The 24,075-nt window shown below is 39.1% G+C and overlaps 1 protein-coding gene across 1 annotated transcript; it reads left to right on the top strand.

Moving 5' to 3' along the window:
• Nucleotides 1-2,635: 2,635 nt before the first annotated feature.
• Nucleotides 2,636-23,348, top strand: fah (fumarylacetoacetate hydrolase (fumarylacetoacetase)). Its single transcript, XM_085278688.1, has 14 exons — nt 2,636-2,779; nt 3,264-3,374; nt 4,729-4,850; nt 7,790-7,839; nt 9,200-9,290; nt 10,393-10,490; nt 11,199-11,251; nt 11,433-11,532; nt 15,036-15,166; nt 17,133-17,208; nt 18,732-18,778; nt 20,734-20,835; nt 21,020-21,137; nt 22,588-23,348. The coding sequence occupies exons 1-14, from the start codon at nt 2,699-2,701 to the stop codon at nt 22,662-22,664; spliced, it is 1,257 nt and encodes a 418-aa protein (XP_085134814.1). The 5' UTR covers nt 2,636-2,698; the 3' UTR covers nt 22,665-23,348.
• Nucleotides 23,349-24,075: the final 727 nt, after the last annotated feature.

Raw genomic sequence — 24,075 nt, 5'->3', positions numbered from 1 at the left:
CCGGCTTTAGAGCAGCCAGACTCCCTTTGAACCAGAGTTTTTGTCCTTGTCCAAGAGTCGCTGGTGGAGCACACCTGAAGGTGTTAGTCAGCTGTGGGTTTGGTTGTTACAGAGAGAAGAGATTAGGCTTCAAAACAGCCGCTGGACTAAAGATTTTGAGCACTGGAGTGTGCAGTACTTGTTTGCTGGACTGATGTTGCTTTTGTTTTTTTCAACCTCAATCAGGATTTTTATTTGTCTTTATGCATGAAAAGAATAATAAAAATCCTGATTGAGGTTGTCCTAATTCATGCATGAAAGGGTTGAATAACAATCATTACAATCAAACACGTCGCACATCACATGCTTTTGCTTTTAACTGTACACAGCAAAATCTCCAGTGTTAAATTAACACTGGAGATTTTGCTGTGTAGACTCTGGTTGTGCTGCTGTCCTAGTAACCTTAGACCTGACTGCAGCCTCCGACACTGTCGATCACAACATACTGTTATCCCGCCTAGAACACTGTGTCGGTTTGAAAGGTACTGTCTTAAAGTTTTTCCAGTCCTACCTGGATAACAGGAGTTTTTCTGTTCACCTCGGTGAACTGTCATCTCCCAGAGCTCCTTTAACTTGTGGTGTACCTCAGGGGTCCATTCTAGGCCCCCTGCTGTTTACTCTGTATTTGCTCCCTCTGGGCGATGTGCTGCGCAAACATAATGTGTCCTTCCACACCTTTGCTGAATGTCATCAGCAAAGGTGTGGAGTCCTACCTGTGCAGGAACGATCTAGAAAGGGTGGTCCATGCTTTTATTACATCACGGCTGGACTACTGTAACTCCCTTTATGCTGGTTTAGATCGTTCCTGTCTGCATCGCCTCCAACTGGTGCAGCACCCTGCTGCTCGCATGCTGACCGGTTCCAAAAAGAGAGACCACATCACTCCGGTCCTCTGCTCTCTCCACTGGCTCCCAGTTGCTTTTAGGATTGATTTTAAAATTTTACTGCTGGTTTTTAAGGTTCTTAACGGTACTGCACCTCCTTACCTGGCAGAGCTTCTTAGCATTTACCGCCCCAGGAGATCTTTGAGGTCAGCAGACCTGATGCTTTTAGATGTTCCCAGGTACAGATACTTGTACATAAACCACTACATTGGACAATGTGTGTCAGCCCATACCTGCCTCCCACTGGTTGTTTAATGTTACTATAGATGTCAAGTCAAGTCAAGTTTATTTATAAAGCACATTTAAAAACAACCGAGGCTGACCAAAGTGCTGTACAATAAAATACAAATATAAAATACAATAAAACGCAAGTACATAAAACACCTCACTGATAAAACAATAAGTTAAAACAATAAGTTAAACCTTGCTAAAAGCCAATGAGAAGAGGTGAGTTTTAAGAGCAGTTTTAAAAGTTCCTAGGCTTGTGGAGAGTCTGATGTGAGGAGGTAAACTGTTCCACAGTCTGGGTGCAGCCACAGCAAAAGCCCTCTCTCCCCTATCAACACTGACACAAATACAAGAAAACAGCTTTTGAATAGCTGTAACTGTGGTGACCACTATGCATGAAAGAGATACGAAATGGTGTCTCGTCAAAGCCAACCTCAGGCATGCGTTTGTCCACAGCTTATCACAGCAATCAAACCCATGTGTTTTTGTTTGTAGGGAAGTTGAACTGAATTTTTTACTACTCCTCACTTCAGTCTTTCATAAGCAAATGTACTGTATTAGTGTAAACTTCACTTTGTTTCCAATTCATCATTAAGAAAAGGCTCTCTGTTTGAGTGTGTCAATCTGTCAAACCCTTAAAAGGGAAATGTGTGAGAGTGTGTTTGTGAGAGGAAGGGGGAATTGAAAGATTTAAGCGCAGAAGTTTTGACCGCCACTGGCAAAATAATTTTGTGATTAAATTTGAAGCCCAAAATTTTTGCTTTCCTTTGGGCTGAAACTCCTGATAGACAATTCAGCAATAAATACAACAGACGAGTGAAAGTCTGTTCATGGAGAAGAAAAGTCAAAATGCATGTATGATTACACAAAACTTCAGTTTTAATGAGGGTAAGAATGGATTTGGTGTTATCTGTTATATTTTCACTCTATTAGACTATCATTGTGTGTTTCAGTATACTTTTTTTGACCCACTACATCACAGAACTACACACATCAACTTTTGGGACAAATTTTTTAAACACAAAAAGTAACTGCCTCTGTGAAGTGCCACTCGTTCAAACTCATTCATGTATCTTCCTGATGGGAAGCACAGACATCAAAGGCAAATTATGTGTTGAACTTTATTGAACTAAAAACATTTGGTAACACTTTATTTAAACTCTATAAGACTGACAGCACATTTTCTATCAGTAATACTGAAACAATAACGATCTGTCACGATCATATAAGTGTTACTTACTTACTTGTGGCTTTTTCATTCAAAGTTAACACCTGAGAGATCTTTAACATTTTCTACTAAGGTGCATGAACTTTCCCTCTCTCCATACTCCACCAAGAGATGAGGCTACAGTTTTGCTGAGTCATTTATGTGGCTGTTTTGCATTAACTTCCAGGGACCTTAGCTAGAGGTGGATACTCTAGGCAACATGTGATTGGCTGTCCAGTAGGAGGTGGGGCCTTTCTAAAGTTAAACATCTGGAAGAGCTTACTGCTCAGTCTTTTGGTTAGTCAGTAAGCTTCAGTTGAATCCAGCTGCCAAAGAGAAGATGTCCTTTATAGCAGTAGATCCAACTTCTGACTTCTCCTTCCACAACCTTCCTTATGGAATATTCTCTACACCTGACAGTGTAAGTGTAGTTTGCTTTTTACTACTATTCTAATGAAGGAATATTGCGTAACCTTTCAGTAACAGAGATGACAGCAGAGCCTCTTTTTCTCCAAGTAAAAACCTGACCCATGGGAATGTTCTGCTCACAAACACTAGTTTAGTCACACAGACAAAGAGAGTTGATTAAAATTGAATGAAAAACCTCAACCCTTCCCCCCATACATACATACATACATTCAGTGTCTATGTTTTCTTGCCTGGTATGGGTCCACTTGTCCCTTTACAAGTGGGGTTGGATGACAATGCTTCCATCTACAGGACACAATGAGAATTAAATTAATGTGAAGAGAGAACAGTGGTATTAGTAGGGAACTATTATTTGCATTAAAGGGAGCCTTTTGCCCTGATGTACATAACACTGGTGGTGGAACTGTGGTGTATGTGAAAGCATAGTAGATAATCTTTAGTCACGTGTATTTCTGTGGATGCATGTACTTCCCAAGCCCAGACATCGCATTGGTGTTGCGATTGGGGACCAGATCCTAGACCTCAGTGCAGTGAAGTCTCTGTTTAGAGGACCTGTGCTTTCCAAACATCAAGATGTCTTTGACCAGGTGAGTCTAAACATTAACCAATAACACAGGTTACCTGTTTAATCTGACATTAACTAAACAAAATTTCAGTAAATGAAATACAGTGGCTTGCAAAAGTATTCGGCCCCCTTGAACTTTCCCACATTTTGTCACATTACAGCCACAAACATGAATCAACTTTATTGGAATTCCAGGTGAAAGACCAACACAAAGTGGTGTACACGTGAGAAGTGGAACAAAATCATACATGATTCCAAACATTTGTTACAAATAAATAACTGCAAAGTGGGGTGTGCAAAGTATTGACTCAGGGCTGAATAATTACGCACACCCCACTTTGCAGTTATTTATGTGTAAAAAATGTTTGGAATCATGTATGATTTTGTTCCACTTCTCACGTGTGCACCACTTTGTGTTGGTCTTTCACGTGCAATTCCAATAACATTGATTCATGTTTGTGGCTGTAATGTGACAAAATGTGGGAAAGTTCAAGGGGGCCGAATACTTTTGCAAGCCACTGTATTACTGCCATACTATGTCTCTTCATCATACAGTAGAATATCAATACAATCCAGCAAGTTAATTTTTTGTGTCAGTTAAAGATCAGATCGTTAATAGACAATCTTATGCCTTAAAAAAGGAAATAAAAATGAAAATAAAGATTCCAGGAATACCGCAGCTTCAGATTTTACAGATTTGGCATTCTCAGTAACATGACAGACTGCAGGTCTCGTCCTAAACATCATTTAGAAAGACAAATATGCATTCTTAAAACATAATAACCTTTCAAATGATGATGGTGTTTTTTTAAATGCTGCCGTTGGTGGCAGTTCTTAAACAAGTTAAATCATCATATTTTGTATTTACAAAGGTTGTCTTTCTATAATATTAAAACTTATTAAAATATTAAAATCTATTTGATCTGAAACATGTAAGTGGGACAAATATGACAAACAGAAAGGGGAGCAAATATTTTCTCAAAGCAATGTAAATATTTTCCTTTGTATAGAGATGAGTCAGGAAGAATCACATTCTGAACTCTGTGGATCATATATTTTAGATATCCTACATTACAGGACAGTAGAAATGTTTGAAAGTATATTCACTAATTAAGCAGCTTTCATTAGAACAAAAGGGTTGTCATTACTAGTTCTACTTTTTGATATGTTCACAGTACAACAGACAAAGCTGGAAGTGATCAAGTGGTTCCTGTGTACATTTAGTCACACAGAACCCCTACACTTGGATTGTGGTCTCGCCCACTAATGTATTGTGCATCAGCCAAAGTTTTATTTGTTTCATGTTCCATTGAAGAAATGTACCAAAAAGGCTACTTGGTGGATCATATACTAACGTTTATCTGTGTCCCTATAAGCCTACACTGAATGCATTCATGGCTCTTGGTTATGAGGCCTGGAGGGAAGCCAGAAGGACAGTGCAAATGCTGCTGTCAGCCAATGAGAGCACACTGAGAGATGATATGAGCCTTCGGAGCAGGTCAGTCTGTTTACAGGAGTGTACAGTACAAAGCATAGTCTACACTGCATCTTCATCCTCAGGCTACTGTGTTGTTTTTCTCTTAGAAAATACATATATTTTTGTGCTTTCTATTACAGCTCTGTAATGAAGTAGTAATAATAGGGTAACAAGGCAGAAACATGAACGTAATAATGTGCTGATTTCTAAGTTATTACCACTTAATTACCAAAGTAATAACCACTTAATATCCAAGTAATACAATGGTAGCAACAGTGGTTACAGTTGAGTAATATTGCACATAAATCTATGTATAAAGCAATAAATAACCTGCTTCCAACTACAAAATCCAAAACTGCCTGCTTCTATTTAATAACACATTAATACCCATGTTAATAAGCTTTTAAAACAAGCTTAAAGAATAGTGATGACCAGGAAACAACTGGCAGTTTTGGTGTAATAAGCAGCAATTTAATACCATGGCAATGATAACTGAATAAAACACGAATCAGAAAGAATCAGGAAGTCTGGAATAAACTGGAAACACATGCTAAATGCTAATAGTTAGGTTTAAAAGAATTATACATGTGAATATATTAGATTTGCTCTTTCACAGCATCTGGATGACAATACATAATATGGTAAAAGTATTTCAGGCAGGAAAGAAGGGGGAACACATGTTTAAAATGTCCAGTAAACAAAAATAAGATACCATCCATGTTTTCCCAGTTGTCCAATTCAGTGTTGTGAGGTGTGCAATCAGGACACAGATTATTTTGGGTTATTAACATTAAGATGAAATTATGTTAATTAGGGCAATAGTCAGTGTGCATCCCTTTAAATTGCCACTTCAACACTAGACACTGTTGCAAAGAGCCAGCTGCCAGTAGGTGGCAGACTGCTGCTTATCGGGAGTCTGCATTTTCTATTATAGCCCAGGATGAAGGAAAAGAATTGAGGCACCAACAGTTAACTTTAGCTGCCATTTTCCTCTGTGGCTTGCCTCACAGAACCATACTTACATAAACCAATGGGTTTCAACAGCAGCAAACCCCACATTCTAGCTACTGCTCAGGACTGCAAGGTAGCTAAAACCTTTTTTATTTCATACATTATATTTAGGACTGTCTCTTGTAGATATTAACTTATACATCATACTATTAACTATTACTAACTATTAATACCCCTGACAGAGTAGTTAAAGGTAGGTAAGTAGCTAAAGTTAGTATGATCAAGTAAACTACCATGTTATAAAAACTTGAGTTCCTGATGAAGGCTCTTAGGGTCCTGTTGATATTGTACAGTTCGACGTATTCTAGGATCCAGGTGTGGGGCATCGAGTCATTGGCCTTCTTCTAATCAATCGAGGCAGTGCACAGGTTGGTCAGCCTGCTCTTGCAGTCTTGGACGACTGCTCTGTCTACCAGGAGCTGTTGTTTTGTGCCTCTAGTATTCTTGCCCATTCCTTTCTGTGCCCCACATCTATCTATCTATCTATCTATCTATCTATCTATCTATCTATCTATCTATCTATCTATCTATCTATCTATCTATCTATCTATCTATCTATCTATCTATCTATCTATCTATCTATCTATCTATCAATCAATCATAATGTGGCTAATGGTATTTAGAATATTCGCCCAAAATTTAAGCACTCCAGTTGTAACAGTTTAGGTGAGGAAGTTGGAGATGTGGTGTACTCAGACTCCACCACCAGTGAAGTTTGTAGTGGTTATTTTCTAATGATAGAGCGAGCTACCATAGAAACTATGCCTGTTGTCAACTAGACTGAAAAATAACTTTGCTGTCTGCACGTGCCTAAATATCTTTAGGTGTCTGCAGCACCAGGAAAACTTGCCATATTCAGTGTGGCTCTAAATTTAGTGTACCCTAGGTTTAATTACTTGCTGTTTTTTATGGCTCATTAACAGCCATTTGAACAAAGCACTTTCATTTTTTTTTACGACAGATTGTTAGAAGTTTTCTGTTGTGGTCTGTTTGTTAACAGAATTAAATGCTGAGGCAAAGCAAGTAAGTGTGTCCTAATTATTGAAGAGATGGCACTGTAAAACAAAATCTCATTGTTCTCTAATTTTTGAAAAAGTTATATAAAATGATAAAATGGTCTCTTTCAATATTCATATTGATCAGTATGTGCATTATAACATCTGTAGTTAACAATATATTATAATTACAATAACAAGGATAATTTTTAAAGGGTAAATCCATTAACTTTATGCTAGAATACACGTAAAAACCTATTACACAGTCCGTATAAAAATAAACAGTAGATTGCTGTATTTTTAAACCACTGTACCCGTTTAATAAAAATATTGTGACTTTTGTTTAATGGGTGGTACAGAATATTATTGCATTAATTATGGATAAAAAGTACAAAAATGTTCACATTAAATTACATAATAAAGCCCAACTAATAAGAGTACTTTTCTGCTGTTAGAGGCCTGATAATTGTATTAGATCAGTGTTTTACCATATTAATAGGTAATGTCATTGTTTTTAATACTACTACTGCATTTATTTTTAATATACAAAGTCTGTGATTCTAGTAAATTTAAAGCTAAAACAGCTGCAGTCTAATTTAATATCCCACACGTCACACACATTTATTGTATTTAAATTACAGAAAATTTCCACAGTTTTACGTGATGATAGATTTTGTTATTTTCAGATATTTTTCTGGTGCAAAGCTGCCAGAATATTAAAGGGGGGGGGGGGGGGGGGGGGTTTCTGGATTTTTTTGCACTCTACAAGTGTGTCTGTGTTTGTAAATGCAGTTTTGTATTGTTTAATCCCCTTTGAACCACATATAACAAAACAAAGCAAAACGTATCTTTGCATTATTTAGTCTTCAGGAGGTTTTATGTCCATAAGTGTGTGTATCCTCTTTTGAGAAAGCTTATTTTGCTAATATCCACCTCTTTCCTTTGTCTGTGCAGAGCATTTATCCATCAAAGCGCAGTCATCATGCACCTTCCTGCAAACATTGGTAAGCCTCACCTAAACTTCTCTTATCAGAGATTTTGTTGTATGAAAATGGACTTGCTTTTGTATACAGTCACAATTAAAAGTTAAAGACGACTTGAAAAATGGCAAAAAACAAACATATTTTGCATGATTATTGAAGAGATGGCATTGCAAAACAAGTTTCCAAGTAGAGCTTCAACATGCAACAAGCAGAATTGGGAGTGAGACAAAATATTTTTTGGAGCAATTTATTGAAAACAACACTTAAATTGAAACAGGCTGTTTCACAGCTGATCAAAAGTTTAGAACCACAGGCCAAACCTGTGCAAAAATGTGGCTTCATTGTCATTTTCTGTCAGGTAATCACGCTATCATGATGTTCTGATAGCAAAGGCAAAAAACGGTTGTTAAACTGCATACGTAGGGTCTCTGGCAGCGCGCCGTAGCTGCTGAGTCTGGACGCAGTGAGAGAGTCATTAGTCTCTCTTGACTGCAGCACTTTTCTAGTCTTTAAATCTTACTGACTGCCCAAAGAACTTCAGAGTACACTTATACACACTTGTATATACCATTCATTCATGAATACATTTTCTTAACCGCTTATCAAACTTCAGTTAATGTGATTTAATGTCATTGTACTTGACCTGTCTGAGTTTAATGTTGTGGTTGACGAGTTTATATAAACTTCCACTCAAAATTTCAAGGTCATGTAGAAATATCATTATTTCCAAAGAAAATGGCAGGAATGGTGCCTGCAAGCACCTTCTGCATTGTTCTGATGTCATATCTATACACACCTGTGTACAAAGCCTTTTTTGATTAATTTCACACTGTAAACGACCACGGCAGGCCCGGTGGCATAAACATGCTTTTCAACATACTTTATTAACACTCACACGGTTGCTATACATCCACACACAGCTGCAGCTAGCCCGCCACCAGCTCAACACACCAACAACCACATTGTTAACCACATCTCCAAACTTTTAAGCAGGCGAGGCGTCATTGCAGATGCCGCGCAGGTGGATCAAGCGCACCTGCAGCAGCATCGTAAACCACGCCCCACCACACACACATCAAATAATGCTGTTTCTTCTTTTACAAGGACATTGCTGGTTCTATAGCAGTGGCTCAAGACACTTGCAAAATTCAGAACACATTTTTACAGCCTACTACAGCTGTGACAGAGCAAATATAACTGGGTGGAGAACCACATAGTGGACCCAGAATGCAGGCGGCAGAGAGTACAAGCAAAAATAAGCTTTTTTATACTTAATCTCGAAATGGTACACTAAATCAAGTGCCTAGGCATGCAGACCGCTCCTGCAAATGTTTGTTAAAGAAAGCATCCATCCCATTCATGAACTGTCTGTTTTTCATAGGAGACTACACGGACTTCTACTCCTCCAGAGATCATGCCACTAATGTTGGGATCATGTTCCGGGGAAAGGAGAATGCTCTGATGCCAAACTGGTACATGTGAATCCAACCAACAGTAAACACTTGATACAATGAAGAAAATGCTGACTGGGAGGCCTTAATGTGTAGTAATATTAAAAGAGATCATTTCAAATTGTCCACAAACTGTGGCCACTACAAGGTTTGCCTAATTAATTTGTACTTCAGAGCTTTGGTGTGGACTTGCAGGAATCCCCACTGAATCCCTCTGTCACAACGTGCGCTCTCAGGGGACTAATGCTAAGTATAACTGTGTGCCCCTCTGACACACTGTACTGGATAATTTCATCTCAGGCAGTGAAGGTTGCATAAAGTTACCTAACACTTCATTTTAACAGTTCATTTATAAAATGAAGCAATTTAAAAGCTCCAAAAGGCAAATGGTAAACCACAACATGTCATATATTGTATGGGGTCCCTGGTTGCTACCAAAACACCTGCCAAACTAAACGCCCATACAGTCTTTCTGAGGTTACTGCCTGAAAATGACATGGCCAAAATGAGTATTTCTGTAAACCACAGTAATCTGTGTAAATATTACAGCAGATGTGACTGTGTCAAAGTTACTAAAGCGAATTTATTTTTGGATTTTATTGCATATAAACACTTTGAAAATATGATTCAGAAGACAATTAAGTCCAGAAAACCAGCAATCAAACTATGAACGTGACCAACGATCGATGCTGCTGAACTGAAACAGAAATGCTACCGTGGGGTTTATCATCTCAAAGTCAGACATTTTGCCATTTAGCAACATATGTGATTTGAAATTTCTTAGTATTCAACATTATTTACATGCCTAAAAATGCTTGTTTTTGGAATATTTTGTGAAGAATTACCCACACGCTCGCGTACATTGAGCTTTTTTACATAATTAAATGAGTCATTATTTACTATGGTTAATATTTCATCTTCAACTATAAGTACCTTTGTCTCATTTCTGCAGGTTATGCCTTTACCCTTATCTTCTTCTTGTTGTCACTAACTGTACATTTCGAAGATAACTGGAAATGATGCAGCTTATTTGCCAGAAATCAATTTCCTATCCATTTTGCACATTGCAGACTTAAAGCAGCACAGCAGCTTGTTGTAGTGACTTGAGTTCTGTATTATGCAGGTTGAGGCTTCCTGTGGGATACCATGGCCGGGCATCATCAGTGGTTGTTTCTGGGACTCCCATCCGCCGCCCTTCAGGCCAGATGAGGCCTGATCAGAGTAAGATCCTTATAATTCAAGGATTCTTTATTGTATTCGCATCACATGTTTACATGAGGTGGAACGAAATTACGTGCACATGTTCCCTCAGCGAAAGAAACAGAATAACAAAGAAACAGAATAACAAGTACTAAGTAATAAATTAGTCTCAAGTCTTGTGAAATCAAACCATTTACATCTTAAGAGTTCATGTAAACCTTTACTCATCAAACAGGATAAGTAAAGTAAATCAATGCTAATTTAATGAATCAGCAGTGATATCTAATGCTAAGGAATTTACAGCAGCAGCAAATAGTAAAAAAGTTTTGATAAATCACTTTACACTATGTGTTCAGCAAGACGCAAAGTTAGAGACTAGTAAGTGAACTGAATTCGATCGATCTATATTACCCCGATGGACCAAATCAGAGGTAAAGCATCCAAATTACATTCATCATATAAGTGCTAAAAATCCTCAAGGCTTCCCCTGATCTAGTTTCAAGAACTTTATTTTATTTTTGTTTGTATGTTGCTTAACTAATTTGTGTTTTATTAGTAATCAGAATATCAATTAATGCATCTTTAGCGTCTAAATCCAATCATATGCTGTATATAAACCATTTACTTGTCCACAGATATGACTGCGTGATGTGCTTGTGACTTTGAGCAGCTTCGGCACAGTCTCACCTCGTAGCTGACGATAACTGTTGCCTTTGTTCTTCTTTTTAGCAAAACCCCCAGTGTTTGGCCCATCTAAGAAGCTGGACATTGAACTGGAGATGGTGATTAATGTGTTTGTTTAATCTAACAGCCCAGGTGTATTTTATTTGTAATTGTATTAATTTAATTTCAACATCTGAATTAACTGAGAGAAAGATCAGAGTTTCTCTGGTCAGAATATTCAGTATTGTACTTCAGTATTTAGTTGTTTTCATATTCACAACTGCTTCTGTTTGTGATCAGGCATTCTTTGTTGGAGGAGGTAATCCGCTAGGGGAAGCCATTCCTATCCAGAAAGCCCATGAACACATCTTTGGAATGGTACTCATGAATGACTGGAGTGGTAAGAGTCTCTAAACAATACACCTCACCAACATTTTCATGTTGTAAATGCTTGAAGATGGTTTTACTATGCAACAGAAATGGGAATGTTTATAGTAGATAATCTGCAGGAGAAGAAGGGGGGACTCCCAAAACGTTACTAGAGAACACATTGGTACGCCACCAACTGCAGTGCCATAGTCAAACTAAGGTTTACACAGAATCTTACATTTCACATGTGGTTGTGACGCTATTCAATAAGAAAACCTATGAGACTCAAATAATTATGTTCAAATGACACATTGTATCTGGTTGTATAAGCTAATTGTCCTTTTATATTCATAGATTGTAATTTTACATGCTATGAATGCTGCAAGCTGTTTTCATATTTTCATAGCTATAGCTACTAAAAGTGTAACTGAAAGTTTATTTCCAGTTAAAGTAAAGTGAAAAAATAAGTCATGAACTTCCACCCTCCACAACAAACCAAGTCTGCTGTTTAGTCTTATATGTATGCACTCTGTAATCCTCTGCACAACACTGGGTGAGTTACTTCTGCCCTGCCCGGCCGTGATTTGGGAGGCTATTCAGGGAGTACAGGTTGTGCCTTTTCAACACAACTACTATTGTAGCTTTGTCTTTTATTGGTACTTGGAGAGAGGCTACATGAATCCCATGTGTCTAAAGTACAGGAGCAGATATTGCTGCTTTGTTATCCCAAGATGTTCATTGAACATAGCAACACAAGACTTTCAAAATAAAACAGGAAACATGGAGAGACATAGACATGACAACACAAGCTTGACACTATGGAACACACAGACCTAAAACACATGACGGACTAGACAAGAAACAAGACACAAAATCCAAGGAGACAGATGATAGTAACGGCTCAACTCAACTCAACTAGACCCTAATAAGAATAACACAAACCTTACACAAGAAACTCAAAAATACAGAACAAACTCAAAACCCCTGACAGGTGGGCCATGTGAAATCACAGGGCAGTGGATGCTGAGATTGACATTGCTGAGGAAGCACTTGACTAGCCTGCACAGAGTCCTCCTCTCAGCTTGATAGAACACCTTTATGATGAATCAGAGCGGAGATTGTAAGCCAGGCCTTCTCGTGTCTGAGTGTCAGAGAGATACAAGCCGTAGGAAAAAGAAAAAAAGCTAAATGTACAAAACCTTTGAATTTAACTTTACTCTTAAAATATCCAGTAAGTAGGGAGTTGTCTTTAGGGAACATATTCTCTGGACTTTTGATATTTCAAGCACATCCTGTCTTACTAGTGAACTCTTCACTTTAGTCCCCAGCTTTTCCTCCTAACAGTACAGTGGTAAGAGGTTTTTCAGCCTGTGACATTTCTGCTGAATATGCAGCTTGAAGGTGAACTGATGTCACTTTTACTTTATACACGACTGCTGATGCCCTCAGGACATCAGGCTGCAGACTTCACCACAGACTTTCTATGAATATTTGCCATGTAAACTTTCTCCCATAGAACTGCACAATAAGCTAAATGCAATGCTTTCTTCTTGTTTATAAAGTATTTTTTTCAGTGGAGAAAGCTCAGGCAATGAAATGTATCTGTGTGCAAGAACAGAAAAAGATTCTGAAAGAAGACTGGCATTAAAACTATAGCCAGCACGAAACAAACATTTCAAAATGGACCCATACATTCTTTGAACATCAAAGAATAAGTAACCCAGAAAGAAAAAGAAAGTGCTTTCATTCACACACATTTTTAATCTGATAGATGCATCAGAGAACAAATTGAGGTTAGTATCTTGCCACAGGATATTTGCTATGCAGACTGGAGCAGCCAGGCATCAAACCACCAACCTTTCAGTTAGCGGAGCTGCTCTGACTCCTGAGCTACAGTCACCCCCAAAGCAGAGAGTTACTCTTCGTAAGTAACAGTCCTGTTACACTGCCACAGCTCCATTTGAGTCATTGTTTGTGAAAATATATACTTACACAAACTGTTGTATAATATACTTAAACAACATCCACTGTCTAATTATGAACTGCAGCTAGATTTCATGAGAGGAACCAGCTTCATTAAAACTAAACCTGTAGGCGGCCATGCTGGTACCTCAGTAGCTAATGCAACTTTGAACCAATCTAGACGATTTAATTAGACGGTCTCCACTGCAGCTTTAAATTGTAGAAAATGTTTTCTTAATTTAATTAAAAATATATTTTTCTAATCACTGATTTGTTAAAGATGTAATTTTAAACATTAAAATGTTGTGAGATCAAAAGAAATCAGTTTCTAAATGAAGTGGAATCTGAGGAACAGTGAATATGAAACTTTGGATTACAACAATGAATTATGGTACCAGGTATGAACTGGATATACTAACCTTTCAAGATCAAGATTAAATTTAACTTGTCAACAGTTTGTTTTAGTACATATAAAACATTACTTAGACTAAACATGTGCTTGTGCGTGTATTTTAGAAATGTCCCTTGGAAAATTGATTCATTAATAAATAGAATGGATGAATTGTCCCTTACTACCAATTCTCATGGCAAAACATGAAAAGACCGTGACAAGGCAATGCATTTGTTCGTGTTCACTGACATAAATACACAAATCATTACACTCTGCATGATTTTGAAACAAAGATATTTAATCTGGACGTATACTTGTCACGGTCTGGCTGGGGCAGACCGTATGTGTTGCAGAGGAGGACTCAAACGCAGACCAAAACGTAGTGTGGATAAACAAAACAAGCCGTTTATTGAGGCTAGCAATGAGGGTAAAAATAATCGGGCATCGGTGAAAACTAAACAATAACCTAAACTGGGTGAGCTAATAACAAAACATGAAAAAGCTTAACCATAGTGAACTGACATGGATGAGCAGACGACCTGACAACAAATGACTGAAAGCACACGGACTAAATACACACAGGAGGATGATGAGGGAAGTGGGAACACATGGGGAAACAGCTGGCACACATGAACATAATGACGTCACAGTGAACACGATGAACACAGAAACACCAGACCTCTTCACAATAAAACAGGAAACATAATGAGACATAGACATGACAACCCGAACTTGACAACGTAAGACACAGACATGAAACGCATGAAGAGCAGGGGAGATTTAACATAGTTGGAAACACGAGGGGGAAATAATAAGAACTAGAAACACCTAGGCATGATAACAAATGAACTTAGGAAACCTGAAGGGCTTACATAAACTAAAACTCAAAACGCTGGGTCAACAGACCCAGGATCATGACAATACTATGTGCGACCAACGTATAGACTATCTCAGTATACACTTGTCAATGTGGCAACGAAGAACACAAAGTTTTATGAATGGACAACCATATTTGAACTCTTGTATTAACCGATAATTATGCACTTTGGAAATTTGTGTCCTGGAATACAACTTATTAAATTAAAGGTTTGCCACAAGAGTGGATTGAATAATCTGCAAAGTAATTTGGAAAGAAAAAAGAATAACCTTCCTAATTTTCTCTCACTTGTGTTTATTCTCAGCTAGGGACATCCAGGCCTGGGAGTATGTTCCATTGGGACCTTTCCTGGGGAAGAATTTTGGGACAACTATTTCACCTTGGGTCGTCCCCATGGAGGCACTGTTACCCTTTGCTGAGCCTAACCCCATTCAGGTGAACATAAGGTTCTCAATTAACAACAACAAAGATAAGCGGCATGTAGTACATTGCTCAAAAATAATTAAGGAGCACATTTGAATCAGACTATAGCATCGAGTCAAAAGATGAACTCAGCTTGGGCGTCTATTGTCTTATGCAGTCTGGGAGTTAACTGCATGGATGGGGCTTCCTCATGCTCTGTGTGGCTTGGTGGTGCTGCTGCTGTGGGCCTCAGTCTGGATGGGCCCAGGCACCCACTGTCCTTGGTGGATATCAGGGAACGGCTCACACATGGGGGTCGGGGGTTGAGCTGACTCCAGGAAGGGGCTTCCTTTCTTCACACACCCCGTTCTCTGTTTGCCATCTGGGGTGGAGGGTTGGGAGGAGAAGCTGGTCTGAGTCTGGGCTGGTGGGCTTCCCTGCTGTTGCAGGACCCAGGGTGGTTTTCTTTCTCCACCCCAGCGTAAAGGGAACCATGTCCATGGTCTGGGATTGCATGAGGGTGGGAACGGATCTTTGTGTCTGTGTGTGCCTGTTCATCTATATCTAGGTGTTAGGTCAGGTCTCAGATTCCACCTCTCTCAGAACATCTCAGGCCCCTCCCACCACACACCCTCCCAGTGACTGGTGCCCCCAGCTGCCGGTGCATTGGTGGTTATGCTTGGGTGAGTACTGGCTCACTCCTGGTGGCATAGCCGGCTGCCAGTGGAGCCTCTGGGCCCGTCGCCCTGTGGCTTCTGTACAGTGGCTGCTGGGTGACCTCTTTCTAGGACACTTCTCAGGTCTTTTCTGAGTGGGTGGTGTGATTGCCCCTGCAGTGGTCCTCATGCTCTGGGCGGCCTCCAGATGTCCGGGGCCCGGATCTCCTCCATGCCTGCTTCTTGGGGGGGCGGGGCTATGACTTCCCACACCCACTTTTTGACACAGGTGTACACACATGTGTTCATACAGGTGTAGAAACATGTACTCAACATTCAGTATTTATTATTTACTGTTACGTGTGCTTATGTTGGTTGTTGCTGTGGTTTCCCTGCTGTGTTGTTTTCTTGTTGGTTGTTTTTTTCCAGCAGGTGGTCAAGTAGATTTTCAGTGTCCTTTCTCTCTACCCATCTTCTCCTTTATTTTTGTCCCCTCTCATTCGTTTAACTCTCTTCCCAACTTCACTTTCCTTCTTCTTAATCTTCTTTCTAGTAATAACTTAAAGTAAAGAAAAATCTAATCAAGTGGACCAGTCAATCAAGACCAGTTTAGCAAATACGTAATGGTCCACTAGGGAAAATAAATCGATTCGGCATTTTTCTTGGCCTTCAGACAATAATTCTGATGGCTACAGTACTGGACAGGACAGGCAAAACAAACAAACAAATTAAAATAATGCTGGACAAGGCGGTAAAGGTCCTTAACCCATCAGCAGAACAGGAGCTTGAACTCTAGAACAGTGGAGACGTGTCTCTGAAGTAATGAATCGTGCTTCTGTCACTCTGATAGAGGAGTCTGGGTTTGGTTGTTGCCACAAGAGTGGTACTTCACTGCCATTGTGCCAAGTGTCATTTTCTTAAAGGAGGGAGGATTATGGTGGGTTTTTTCAGGAGCTGGGATCAGCCCCTTACTTCCAGTGAAAGGAACTCTTAATGCTTCAGCATTCCAAGTCATTCATGTTCAGTTTCATTCAGTTTCATGTTCCCAACTTGATCCCTTCCTACATGACTGTGCACCAGTGCACAAATCAAGGTCCATAACGATGGGATTGACTGGTGAGATTGACAAGGAAGAACTTGACCTGCACCGAGTCCTCATCTCAACCTGACTGAACACCTTTGCGATGAATTAGAGCAAAGACCACAAGCCAGACCGTCCCATCTGACATCACCTCACAACCTTTTTCTTCCATCATTCTAACCTGTGAAATGAAAATGTGTTCTTTTTCATCTCTTTTTGCTCACTGTTCTTTTTCAGCTTTGTATTTTGTGTCTTCCAACAGGATCCAGAACCCCTCCCATACCTACAACACCATGATGCGTATACTTTCAATATTAATCTGTTTGTTTCACTAAAAGGTACCATCCACAAACTGTCATGATATCAATTGTACATATACTCATGGTCAAGTTCTCTCATGAGGAGTAGCACTGTCCCTGCCAGTGTTAAGTAATATATAGTAATAGAGTTTCTGTGATGTTTCAATATGCAGGCAGCATCCTAATGCAGCTGGTTAAGTGAGTCTCATTCAACCTTCTACATACTGTTGGGTAGATACTTTAATGAATGCTCATACCCTAATGACTGGGTAGCATTAGCACTTAATAGACAACAATCTTCTGCTGTTTGGTTTGGGAATAAAATATTCAAAGAAATACAAATTTTTCTCGTAGTTTGATCAGATTTTTTTTTTTTTTTTTTGGCCTGTCCCGTTTGGCTCTTTTGCATCAGAATTGTTGTCTAAAGGCAAAGAAAGATGCCCAACGGATTTACTTTACCAAACTGACCATCCCAGCCTTGCCGTAATGGTCCATTTGATTCACCTTTTATTGTTTATTTTATTTTCACTTACTGAATACGGGACAGACTTGACTGGGGGAAAGAAGGGGAGAAAGAAAGAGGGAAAGAGAAACAGCTGAGAAGAGGGACGGGGGAGAAGGGCAAAAGACAAAAACCAACAGAACGGGCAGAGAAAAAAAAATGCATATATCAATCACCTGGATCACCTGCTGAGAAAGAAAAAAGAAAGCAAGCAGAAGAGAACAAGAGTAATAGAATAAACAACATCACGATGATATATGGGAATATGACAGTAAATACTAAATATTAAACATTATTGTGCAGCACATAAGATCAACAGAACACAGTGTGCTTTGAGGTAGGAGCCAAAAAGGGTGATCAGATTTTTTTCAAAGAATGAGAATTTTCTGGCCTTAAAAGTTTAAGATTGGGTTGACCCCATTGGATTTTCTGGTGTAAAGCATTATTTCTGTATTTACTGTAAACTGGTGGTTGCCTGAAAACCAAATCTCCAAATGAAATAAAAATAAAAATTAGAAACTACAAGACTACAATAACTTTGATCCTAGATTATTATTATTATTTTTGTTTCATTTGGAGGTTTTGTTTTCCCTTCAGTTTAGCTTCAGTTCGTTGCCAGAGTAAGTTTATTCTTTTCAGTTTAGCTTTTAGTCTTTTTAGTCAAAATATTTTATTTTAGTTTGCTTTGTAAAAGTGTCAGTGCTACTCTGCTATTATAACATAAAGGAAGTTGCACTTTTGTTGACTCACAGACACACTGACGGTCCAGGTCAGGCAACAAACACAACTGACCAAACTGTCACAACCCTAAAACAAGCTCATTTATTATATACTTTCATTTGAACTTAGTTATTTTAAAAGTACACAATGCTGCTTTAATTTCTTTTATTAATTTTTTTTAAGGATAGTTCTTATTTCTACTAAATAGAAGAAGATGGATGCGATTTTATTTCAGTTAACCATTTGCCCACATTTTTAGTTTAGTTTTAGTTCACTATAATAATGCTCTTGGTTAGGAGAGTAACATGTTTTGAAATGAATATCTGTTCTGTTGTTAAAGGCAAAGGCATGGCTGAAGCTGTGAACATCTGCAGATCCAACTTTAAGGTAAGATTCATGGTTGCAGAGCCAGAACCACTATATTACATGTTTTTAAACAAACAAACCGTATTATATAAAATACGATTAAAGAGGACTTGACATGTTGCTGTCTCAGCTATGCCTGTTTTGCCAGCATTTTATGGTTGCTTCATTCTTAAATGATTATATTTTATTATATTCTTTGGCTGCACCACTAAAGAAAAACAGCATGTATAAACAAAAGTAGTAAGCCATCTACACATTATATATGCAACAGATGCTCAGTCATGGAGATCCATGCTGTGAAGCTCTCAGCACACGGTTTTTGTGCTGATGTTAATGCCAGAGGGATTTTGAAGTTATCGAGTCATTTAAAGCCTTGGCTCTCAGCAATCCTTTGATTTAACTTGACATGGATTGCTCCGGTTTTTTGAGTTGCTGCAGCAAAGAAACAACATAAAATTGGCCATGGAATAAGGGAAGTCTAAGGAGCCTGGTAAGAAAAGCGTCTGGACTACTTCAAGTTTCCCTCAAGACGTTTCACCTCTCATCTGAGGGGGTCCATGTCTCTCTTGGGGGGACACTCCCATAGGGCTTAAAAGCTGTGACTCTGCACCAGTTGTTCTTAGAGCTGAAGAAGCTTCTCGGATGAAAGTGAAACGTCTTCAAGGAAACTTAAAGACGTTCAGACGCTTTTCTTACCAAGCTTCTTAGACTACAATGACCGGGAGAACCTGGAGAACCTTACCAGACATGGAATAAGGGAAGCATTTTTATGAACTGATTTGAAATCCTGTTACAGCACCACACTCAAAGTCAGTGAGTTCTTTAGAAAGACCGATTCTCTTGTAAATGTTTGTGTTATGTAAAATGTGTTCTGACATTTTTATCTATTTAGTGTAGCTGTAGCAATTTTGACATTGTTGACTTCTTCATTTCTCTCAGCTGGTCAGAAGACTGCAAAAGGAAGGATTGGCCTTTATTCGTTAGGAGAATGGAGAATCAGTATAAAGTTTCAGTTGCTCTCTTTTGGAATAGAATAGAATAGAATAGAATAGAATAGCCCTTTATTGCCAATGTACATCTACAACAAAATTATGGGTGCTCGATGCTAACTGTGTAGGAATAAAAGGTAAATAGAAAAACAGCAGGAATAAATAACAAACAGGTGAAATATATACAGTCAACAGGAATATATACAAAACAAGAGAAAGGCACCCACTGGAGAACCATGTGCTTGGAAGTAGTGCAAAGGATTTGCTCTGAGTATAGAGTCCATATTTGTGTGGCACATGTAACATGTTGTTGGAATTTGGTACAGAGCACAGATTTAAACATGACTTCTGAAAGCAAGATTATGGACACTCTCCGGGCGCTCTCTCTGCTGTTTGATGCAGCTGCCGTTAGCTTGTGAGGTAAATTAAAGGGCCTGCACTTATTTGACATGTGAGTAGTGACTGTCCACAATCCTATTGTTACGGCACCAGTCCTGAAGCACATAAGCACAGAGCACCCCCCCCTTCCTTTGTTGCGGTCCTGGCAGTGTAATGTCTGACCGGTAACTCTGCTGAGGGATCAGGGATGTTTGTGAGGGAGCTGTCATTAATGAGGAGGATGAGGATGGATGGAGGGGTTTGTGTTGTTATTTTGACAGCTGGATATGATAATCAGTTCTCCATCCCCACTTTTGTTTCCTCTCCCTCGGCTGTCTGTTTCTGACAATGTACCACAGAGCGCTGGGTGGTCTCACAATCTCAGGTGGGATAATGTCGGTCGAATCTGAAGTAAAGGCCAGGTTCAGGCTGAGGCTGATGTCTGACGACTGAAAGTGACAGTGTGTTGCAGGAAGCTGCAGTAAAAAGGCATAAAAAAGACAAAATAAAGTGCACAGTAGAAAAGCGTGCTGTGCCGCTGCGTACCATGACTGTCCCCGTCTTGAATTCACTAATGTTTTATTTTTATTTCTGTCTCTCTGACTCAAGTACATGTACTGGACCATGAAGCAGCAGCTTGCCCATCACACGGTCAATGGTTGCAATGTCAAACCAGGAGACCTGCTCGCTTCAGGCACCATCAGTGGACCTGTGAGTGTCCACGTGCACAGTATGCTTAGGACTCGATGACTGTAATGTGTACCTTTTTGTCTGTCAGTTCTCAGTTTGTAAGCTAGATTATATAACATCACTCATTAGCAAATTCTCTTGTGGGCTTTTCACACTGTTGTTGCTTTTCCATTGTCCTTATTGCAACTGGTTTGTTTCATGGCAGGATCCAGAGAGCTTTGGGTCCATGCTTGAGCTGTCGTGGAATGGCTCTAAGAACATTGACCTGGGAGGAGAAGGAACTAGAACCTTCTTGAATGATGGAGATGAAGTCACTATATCAGGTTGGTCTGTTTAAAACGTATGCTTTCCACTTCATATCATTTGGATTTATGTGACAATATTTTTAGAAGTAGCAATAACATTTTTGCATCTTTACATAATGCCAACATGGACATAAAGATAAGGTTAACTACAATAGACAAAACATAAGGATTGAAGAATTAGAACATAACTGTCGGACTCTCGTGTGCTTCAGGCATTTCCAGATAAACTCTTATCTTAATTTTGCAGCTGAAGTTTGGACTTGTTGAACTTGAAAATTTAATCTGGCTGACATTATGAAAGGAATCTGTTCAGTTTCAAAGTGTATTTCAATATTTTATTATTGTTGTTAAAAACAAATAGTTAAATAATAACAATAATACATAAACAAATGTAGCTGTTCGAGATAACGATATCGGCTCGGATGATGATATGAAAACATCCATCGTTTCATATCACGCTACCGTTTGTTTCTGTCATGGTGCTGGGTCGTTGACCCAGCGTTTTGTGTTTTGTGATTATTTTCCTCTGTTCTAGTTATTCTGTGTCCTCCCCCCTTGTGTCCGGTTCGGGTCCTAGATTTCCTGTTTTGTTCTGAAAGTCTGTGTCTGTTGTTATTGTGTTCAGCTTGTCTCCTCCGGTCCTCATGTGTATTAGGTTCAGCTGTTCTTCCCTCCTGTGTGTGATTACCTGATTACCTTGTGTGTGTATATTTAGTGGGTGTCGGTCTGTGTTCGTTGTCGGCTCGTCTGCATTCACCGTGTATCTCTGCGTTCTATGGTGTTCCTGTCTCTGCGTCTCTCTGCCCCGCACGCCTTTTGTATGGTCTCAGGTTTGTCATTTAGTTCTCCCAGTTTAGGTTTCTTCAGTTGTTCTGTCATACCTCTCTGCCTGTTTCTGCCACTACCACTTGTGAATAAACATCACTCGTACCATCAGTCACTGCTGCATTTTGGGTCCTCCATTTCCTCCACACCACACGGCTCACCCCGCCAGCCGTGACAGTTTCGTGGTGTTGCAAATAAACAATTTACAGCAATATTTTATCAGCGTTGTGATGGTCACTGTAGTGGCTCTATTAATTTCTTAAAGTTCTCGCTTTTTTTTTTTAGATATAAGCGGCCTTTACTACTTATATCAGAAAATGTATAGTTTCATGCATGGGTCAAAAGACTCAACACCCAGCTGAAAACATTTCATGCAAGTCGAGATTCACAGAATTGGCAGAAAATCTAAAATTTTTCTGATATATATCGTTGTCAGGACAATAAATGTCTTATATCGGGATATGAGATTTTGGTCATATCGCACAGCCCTAAACAAATGTATGACTACAAACAGATGGCTCACTAAAGTAGAGAAAGTTTTACTTTTATATTGCCTGTCAGAAATTCAGCTTTCGAGCTTACACAGTATTACACAGCATCATGACACTGGTCATATACGTGTCCAATGGCTTCCTCTGTTTAGGTTACTGTGAAGGAGATGGCTACAGGGTGGGCTTTGGGACGTGCCAGGGAACAATCCTTCCAGCTTTGCTGCTCTAAAACAGATGTCTACTCACACAAGTATTTCACTTGGCTTTGATGACAACAATGGAAAACTGCAACATGGACCTTCCCCCTCACTCTCGTCTTCTCTTTAAAGGGGCGCTATGGGCTTTAGTAAAGAATGAATGCAGATTTCTCTCAATGTGATCTCTGACCTTGTTACTGATCTATAATGAAATAACCATCCAGCAGAGAGATTGTCCTGTATCATATCACAATGTTACTGCTGTACCAGGATCAGTGTTACTGATGTTTTGTATCCCCTCTATGACGAAATCATCCATTTTAAATTTGGTTCTGTTATTGTCTTGTTTTCATGCGGACTTACTCAGCCACCTCAGGAACACAGCTGCATTCAGAATTATCCAACTGGAGCTCTTCCACTTCCATAGAAGTTGATCTGAGATGAATATATTATCTCTCTATGTCACCTTACAGAGCAGCAGCTTAAAATTGGTTAAATGTAAATGTTCAGGTCATTCTGATTTTTCAGGACTTGTAAACATTTTGACCTTATTATCTGAAACTCCAGTGGAACAGGATATGCATATGACCAAAAATAGGAAAAAGATGAATTGGTAAACTTGAATACAGGGTAAAGATGATGCAAGAATGAATGCTTCCAAAAATCTGACAATCATTTCTGAAAAGCTGAATAAAAAATGAATAAAAAAAAGCTGTCTGGAGGTGGTGATTCTGTATTTGCTTCAGTGTGCAGTGAAGAAGAAACAGCGTCATGACACACTGTCTCATTATTGCTAAACAGTAATTGATTTTGTAAGCAAGGTTTCAGGTAATATAAGAATATCAGAATCAGATGTGTTCACCCAAAGTTACACTGAATCCAGGTTAGGAAGAAGACTTCTGACATTTAAATAAATAATACCTTTAACATCACAAGGAGTACTCAAACATTTGTAATCTGGACCAGGATTGGGGTGTACATTTCTAGATAAAAGTAGGAAAAGAGCAATGAAGCATTTTCTTTTCACAGATTTTTGTAGATTTCTTCTGGGACCCCAACTCTTTGAGAGGTGAGAGTATGAGGAAATAAACCAGTCAGAAATAAACAAAACAGATGAAATGAGATCTCCCCTGATGATCATATTTGAAAAGCTTCTAAAAGATTTAAAATCCCACTTTTCAATTCAATTCAATTTTATTTGTATAGTGCCAAGTCACAAAAACAGTCACCTCAAGGCGCTTTATATTGTACAGTAGATCGTACAATAATAGATTCAGAGAAAACCCAACAATCATATGACCCCCTATGAGCAGCACTTTGGCGACAGAGGGAAGGAAAAACTCCCTTTTAACAGGAAGAAACCTCCGGCAGAACCAGGCTCAGGGAGGGGCGGGGCCATCTGCTGTAATTGGTTGGGGTGAGAGAAGGAAGACAGGATAAAGA

Source organism: Mchenga conophoros, linkage group LG1, assembly GCF_057382185.1.
Source record: "Mchenga conophoros isolate Kocher_MC1m ecotype Shallow Benthic linkage group LG1, M_conophoros_male_GT1.1, whole genome shotgun sequence".
Lineage (NCBI taxonomy): Eukaryota > Metazoa > Chordata > Actinopteri > Cichliformes > Cichlidae > Mchenga > Mchenga conophoros.
Note: the sequence above shows the minus strand (reverse complement) of the source record. Positions and strands in the feature narration are given on the sequence as shown.

Coding starts and splice junctions, on each gene's coding strand:
- fah (XM_085278688.1), top strand. CDS start 2,699: ATGTCCTTTATAGCAGTAGATCCAACTTCTGACTTCTCCTTCCACAAC. Junction 3,375..4,728: donor ATCAAGATGTCTTTGACCAG/GTGAGTCTAAAC, acceptor TGTCCCTATAAG/CCTACACTGAATGCATTCAT. Junction 10,491..11,198: donor CCAGATGAGGCCTGATCAGA/GTAAGATCCTTA, acceptor TCTTCTTTTTAG/CAAAACCCCCAGTGTTTGGC.